The 7,593-nt window shown below is 27.2% G+C and overlaps 1 protein-coding gene across 1 annotated transcript; it reads left to right on the forward strand.

Annotated features, from left to right (window-relative positions):
• The first annotated feature begins 5,516 nt into the window (after positions 1–5,516).
• Positions 5,517–7,243, forward strand: LOC111313596 (heavy metal-associated isoprenylated plant protein 21-like). Its single transcript, XM_022914270.2, has 3 exons — positions 5,517–5,715; positions 5,914–5,989; positions 6,839–7,243. The coding sequence occupies exons 1-3, from the start codon at positions 5,554–5,556 to the stop codon at positions 7,129–7,131; spliced, it is 531 nt and encodes a 176-aa protein (XP_022770005.2). The 5' UTR covers positions 5,517–5,553; the 3' UTR covers positions 7,132–7,243.
• Positions 7,244–7,593: the final 350 nt, after the last annotated feature.

A 7,593-nucleotide genomic window follows, 5' to 3' on the forward strand; every position in this document is an offset into this window, starting at 1 on the left:
AATATATTTTACTTTTTATTTTTTTATTTTTTTAACAAAAACTACGTTTTTTTATCTTAAAAAAATCGTTCTTTGAACAAAGGTTGCATTTTCTATTTTGGAAATGTCTTATTTCAACAAAGGTTGTGTTTTTTATCTTAAAAATGTCATTTTTTTATTTTGAAATTTTTTTTTATGTTTTCAACAAAACTTGTGTTTTTATCTTAGAAACGTTATTAAATTTTGCATATTCTTAAATCCCAAATATAAAGTCAAGATCACTTTCCTTCTAATCAGTTTCTTTCCCTTAATTATTATGGTTTATCAATTACTACGCTTTCATATTAAGAAATGTTGTTGATATTGCAAATATAAAGTTTGTTTTATTATTATTTTTACGATCAACTATATTTTATATGTTAAAAAAGTAGTGATTATTGAAGGCAAAAATAGAATAAATTTTACATTCCATTTGAAATATTAAAAAACCTTCGAAAGAAGTAGGTTTTTTTAACTTAAAAAATGTAAGATTTTTATGTTTGGTTTACATGAATACAAGATTACTTTATAAAATTTTTTATCATATTGTCATTGATAACATATAAATAATATGTGATATTTATAATATTGATATATTAATAACACGTTATTGTCCTTATGCCAAAAAAAAAAACATGTGGATTGACCTTTGTTATAAGGTTGACATGGGAATGGGAAGGGGGTGGTAAACTTTCCTCCCGAGGGTTTTTAGGGGTGGAGCCTCCAAAACAAATTTTAAGTATAATAATATTAAGTAAATATATTTTAGATTTTATGTATAATAATATGAAATAAAATATTTTATGTTTTATTTTTCATATTTTTAACAAAAATTACGTTTCTATCTTATAAACATTGTCTTTTCAACAAAGATTATATTTTCTATCTTAGAAATATTATCTTTCCAACAAAGGTTGTGTTTTCTATCTTAAAAATGTTATTTTGTTGAATTCTGAAAACAAATATATATATATATATATATATATTTTTATGTTTTCAATAAAAACTGAGTTTTTATCTTATAAATGTCATTAAATTCTATAGATTCTTAAATTTCAAATATAAAATCAAGATAATTTTTCTCCTAAATCATTTTTCCTCCCTCAATTACTTAGTTTTATTAATTATTACGTTTTCATATTAAAAAATGTTGTTGATATTAAAAATATAAAATTTATTTTGTTGTTATTTTCTATGATTAATTATATCTCATATGTTAAAAACGTAGTACTTATTAAGGGCAAAAGAAATTTTACGTTCCGCTAAAAATCTTAAAAAATCTCAAAGAAATATGGGTTTTTGATTCAATGTTATCACTTTCCTTTTTTGATATTGTTTGGAATGTTAAAAAATCTTAAAAATTAGATTTCATGAATCAAATTAAAAAAAAATTAAATTATGAAAAAAAAGATTCTAGCTAATAATCTAATTTTTTTCTAAACCAAATGCCTCATTATAGATAAGTTTATTATCGTAAAGTCACGTGATAAAATTATAAAAATATTCCAAGTGTGAACAAGTGAGGAAATTTTTTATTATATGATATCTTGATAATTTTATTGAGTGAAATTAAGGTTTAACTACTTGGAACATTATTTAATTGTACGTGCTAATTAAAAAAAATATAATGTATTATGTGAAAAAAGTCAAAATTATGAATTCAAATTTTGATTCAATTAATTAGTTCATGTATTAATTTTAAAAAAGTGATATTTAATATATTTAAAAATTAAATCTCAATACTTGTAATATATTTTTCTATTCTCAAATCATAGTCTTTTTTATTATAAAAAAAAAAAAAAAAACCACGAGAAATGTGGAAAAATTTATCATGTAAGCTAGTAGCTAAGAAAAGATTGGTTCAATTTGTAAACTATACCAAAGGAAGCCTAAGTAATCTTAAATTTGAGGCTTATTAGTAGTTTCTTCTCGCTGTTAATCTTGAATGCCCAAAACTTTTGGAGGTACAATTAAATTATATCGATAAATTTATGAATATAATCTAATCAAATTATATCATAAGTTTTTGTACTTTGTTAATTTTTAAAATTTAATTATTATAATATAATTTATATAAATTTAATTTTTATACTATTTTAATTTAATAGCTTTAATCAAATCATTAATTCTATTTAATTTTTTTATTAAATAAATTGATGTAATATTTGATCAATTTATATATTTGTTAATTAAAATGATGTGACATTTTAATTGAATTAGCGTCGAAGGGATACTGATGTAGATTAGATGGCATGCCATGTGACATGTCTTTAATCCATATTAGAATATCCTTAAAAAACTTAATAATTAATCTTAATTATCTTAAAGTAATAACTTAAAAAATTAATCTAAAACCCCAAAAAAAAAAAAAAAAAAAAGGAAGCAGAAAACAATTGAAACTCCAAAAATCAAACCATCAAATCTCAAATCCTTTCTACTGATCATAAACACAAATAAAAAATCCCTTTTGGCTAAACATAAAAGATCAAAAGAACACTAATTCTAAAACCCTTGGATGACTTGGACTTGAAAGTCAAAACTTTGGAGACTACGGAGTGAAGAAATAGAAGAAGCTACAGGACCAAAGAACTCGCTATCAGAAAGATCAAGAGTGGTGAGTTAGGTTAGTTGGGAAATGAGTGCATTAAGTTGGCTGGAATAATCAACTGGATCAAGAGTGATTTGGGTGAGTGGTGACACGGGTTGAGTCAGGCGAACGAGTAATACCGCAGGTAAAGTGGGTACTACGAGGGATGGCGCAGGAGTCGGTAGAGAAATCCCATGAAGTGAGACAGGACCATGACGAGATTGAGCTTGGCTTGATAGAAGCCGTGAAGGCTTTGAGAGCTGAAATATCTTGCTGTGAAAATGAGGCCAGACCAAGATAAAAATATAGAGAAAGAAAATAGAGCATATTAAACATGGAGACAGGATTTTGCTTTTTCTTTTGGGTATGATTTTTTTTTTTTTTGACCTGGGGTTTCGATTTGAGTTAATTATTTTCGATTTGGGTAAATAATATTTGATTTGGATTTATAATTAGTAGACAGGAGAAGTTTCAATCTTTTTTTTCTTTCAAAATTTTTTCATTTTAGATTAATTTTTTAAATTATTAATTTAAAGTAATTAAAATTAATTATTAAGTTTTTTTTTTAAATTAAAATTAAAAGGTATAATGGATTAAATGATATATCACGTGACATATTGTTTAATCCATTAATCATTTTTTGAAATCTAACTCAATCAAAATATTTCGTCGTTATTTTAGTCAACAGATATATAAATTGGTCCAAAAACTTGTTAATATATTTAACGGAAAAATTATACAGAGTGAATAATTTAATTAATATTTTTAAATAAAAAAAATAAAAAAAATTAAATTTTTATAAATTATAATATAAAAATTGACAGAGTAAAAAACTTCTATCACAATTTGACCGAATATTCCTTTTGATTGAAACTTTCTCTGGAGTGTATTTGTTACTTGTCCAACGAAGACAATGATGAATGACAATTTCTCCCCGATCATAACTGCCCTGGAATAAAACCCCAAAACAGAAATGGAATAATTGCTTTGTTAAAGAAATTTCAAGGAAATACGGATAGAATTAACCAATAGAAGCCATTATTGTTACGATTTTAGTCCTGAATAAGGAAAGGCAGAATTTAAAATTTAATTTGATTAATTTATATAATTATTTTTAAAAAATAATATTTAATAATTTTAGAGCTTAAATTTTATTATTTATTTTTTTTAATCCAAACATATTTTAAAAAAAAATAGCAAAAGTAGAAGAAAACAAATACTTTAAAATATTTTCCCATCGGCTCACTCGAATAAACATTTAAGCATTGCCAAAAGCAATGTTGCCCACCCTCACGATTTTTCGTACTTTTTGTGTCTATTTGCTTTTTTATGCTAACTAGCATTATTTTCTAGACCCTACCGTTTCAAACTTCATATATGTTTATCTTTAAATCCAAAAAGCAAAAGCAATTGTTTATCTAGTAGTAATTGTCACGAGCCAAGACTCAATCTCTAAGTTCGTGTGACTCCAGAATTCAAATATGTATTTATCTGATATTTCAAATAAATTTACTTATCACAATTTTATATCATTGTGAAATATTATTTATTATTGCCCTTCTGACATCATGATTTTATTCTACAAAAAATACCTCACAAAGAGAAGAATATTTAAATCCTTATATCTCAATACTAGTTCTAGTATACAGTTGATGTATGATTCTTAGCCTTACTCCAGGACCGTGACAAATAATATTAAAGTCAGCTCTAGAGGTACAAATGATGCGGCATCGAAGATGGTGGGCTTCTGTTGGAATGGAGAAGGATGTCATGATCCTAGAATAAAGTTAAGAATCCTACATTGACTGTGTACTAGAATTGATCTTGGTATATAAAGGTTTACAATTTTCTTCCTTATAAGATATCTTTTGTGAGATAAAATTGTAAGGTCAGAGAGATCAAAACGAACAATATCTTACAATAATGTGAATCATGACAAGTAAATTAATTTATGACATTGAATGTATGCATACTGAAATCTTAAAGCATCACGGACCTAGAAGTTAAGTTTTAACCCGTGACACAATTATGTACTTAATTACTTTTACATCTCAAACTTTTTTCCACTCATTTTTTTTATAGACAAAATTGAAAATTTTGTACCACTTGAGATTGAATTTAGGTCAAATAATAAGAGTGCAATAAAATTCAATAAAAAAAATTTATTTGAGTTAATGCTTATAATTTATAATAAGGCGCTTCCAACTATTAAAATTTAAGACTTTAATATTTGAAGATTTAGAGCTTGAATCTTAAAGTCCCATTTGAGTTCAAATGTAGCACGGTTGAGATCACTTTTGGTCCCAAACCATATTGGGCATTTCATTTGTGTGCCAATTGTGTCACATCACTTTTACCCACAGAAGGTGAAATCTTCTAGTGGATAATTGGTCTCATTTTACGTATTAGACAATCAACTATCTTTCATTGGACAATCGGCTACTCTCCTGAAAAATGAAGTGCACAATAATAAAAAAAATGTTGTGGCATTCGGTTGTCTTCTACTAGACATTTGATATATAGAAATGATTTTAATAGATTTTAATAAATTTTAATAAATTATTTATTTTAAAAAAAATAAAAATATAATATAAATTTCATTATATGCAAAATTTAATATAATATCCTTAATAATTATTTTATCTTTTAATTATGTTTCACTTTAACATTATTATATTTATATCTAAACACATATTTTATTATTAATTTTATTTTTATTATTATAATAAATAATTTCATCATCATCGTCGAATTCAATATTTACAAAATCCATCTCACCATTGATTATAAGTATATTACCAAAATAAAAAAGACCCTTAAATGAATGAGATGATATATATTAGAGGAGAGGCGGGATTGTAAGTATCTACAACTTCCTTTATATTAAATTTAAAAATGTAACGATTCCCTTTATTTATAAATACCAAGTCTCATAGTCCTATTATCATATGTACATTCCTTTCCTTTTCTTTTTCTCTCTGTTCTGTTCTCTTCCGTTCTGTCTATTGCTAGCTTTCTGCAAAAAGAAAGAACAAAACATGGGGGCTCTCGATTATATTTCAAACTTTTGCACTTTCACCAGAACAAGGAGGAAACGCAAACCAATGCAGGTAGATATTGAGTAACAAGCATAGAGACAGAAAATAACTTTTCTCCTTTTACTTTCTCTATTCCCTTCTTTACTTTATGTTCTGTTTTTTGCAATGAACAACTAAAGAAAGAAATTACCTACACAACTCTTCTTTTCTAGTGATTCTGCATTTTTGGTCACCTTAATGCTAAAGATGATACGTGTTTTTATTTCTCAGACTGTTGAAATCAAGGTTAAAATGGACTGCGATGGCTGTGAAAGAAGAGTGAAACATGCTGTTACCTCCATGAAAGGTTCTGTAATATGAAGCTCTCTCTCTCTCTCTCTCTCTCTATAATTTCATTAATGTTTTCTTCATTGAAGTTCAATCACAAACCAACCCTTTAAAGGATGAAATTTGCAAACATCAAATACCGGGAACAAATTAATGATGAATCTTTTGAGCTATACTAATAATTAAAGTCAAGCTTTTTATTTAATAAGATTTGAACTTCGAGACCTTCAAATTGAATTATATCGTTTGTGCTTATCCTTAAAGACAAGAAAGTAGCATCTTTAAAAAAGTATTTTATAAAACAATAGCTAATATAATTCCCAGAAAGACAGCTTTTAAAATGAAGTATAACTCAAGAATTTCTGCAATCATGGTTACTTGGAATTAAAGGGAAAAGTAAAGCAAAACTCCCCAAGAAAAAATTTTGAATGATTGGTTCCAGGTTTTTTGGTTTGACTTCAATTTATTCTAGACTTCCGAGCTATGCTCCATTGTCTTTTCTTTGCAGTTTTTTCCTTTTGGTAGAAAAAGAGTTCACATCTTGAGAAAAAAGGGAATGGATTCCGAGATCTGAACCCTAAACTTGCTGAATACCATTTTTCATTTAATGACGTGATTATATGATTCAATTGAATTAAATTCTGAATTTTTTTTTTTTTAAATATTTACTCAGTTCATTTTTTTAATCTACTAGTACTTACACAGAGTCAAATGAGATCGAATAATAATACATTAAAGTTCAATTAGTGATTAAATTTGAAGAATATTCTTATAACATCACTTTAACAAATCAATGTTTTAATGAAATTCTAAATATACGTATTCAAAATAGTTTGTGTTCTTACCATCTTCTAGTCTCCATGAACAGGAGTAAAAACTGTTGAAGTAAATCGAAAACAAAGCCGTGTAACGGTGAGCGGCTACGTTGATCCGAACAAGGTGCTAAAGAGAGTGATGAGCACCGGAAAGAGAGCAGAATTCTGGCCTTATATCCCTCAACATCTAGTTTATTATCCTTATGTTTCTGGTGCCTACGATAAAAGGGCACCCGCCGGCTTTGTTCGAAATGTTGTTCAAGCTTTTCCTGCTTCAAATGCACCAGAAGAGAATTTCGTATCTTTCTTCAGCGATGATAATGTTCATGCTTGTTCAATAATGTAAGGAGAATAATTTAATCTGCGAAATATATATTGTAATAGGGTGAAATAATACAGTTGATGATGAATTTTTGAACATTATATATGTACTATTTTATTCAACGATTTTTGTACGATATTTATGCTTTGCCAGTAGCTTGAATTAGGCTTCCACCACACCTCTATTACGATAGAATCCAAAGGGTGCTGGTATGGTAACGCCCCAACCGTGCGGTTGAGGGACAAAAACCTTCGAGCTTCCAACCGAAGTGGAAAGGGTCCAGTGAATCACTGGATTCTAAGGCAGTCGAATGCCTTAATGTAAAATTACAAAAAATAAGAGGATATGCAATTGTCATGGATTTAAGGAAGAGTCCTGAATCCCACATCGAATATAATAAGAGGGTCACTAGGGTATAAAAGGGTTCACACCATCTCAACCTTGTGAGGTGCCTTTTTGTAAGACAAAACTGTGAGACCAAAGGAG

The sequence above is a fragment of the Durio zibethinus genome, chromosome 23 (genome assembly GCF_047325235.1).
Source record: "Durio zibethinus cultivar Kanyao isolate XHJ-2024 chromosome 23, ASM4732523v1, whole genome shotgun sequence".
Classification (NCBI taxonomy): Eukaryota; Viridiplantae; Streptophyta; class Magnoliopsida; order Malvales; family Malvaceae; genus Durio; species Durio zibethinus.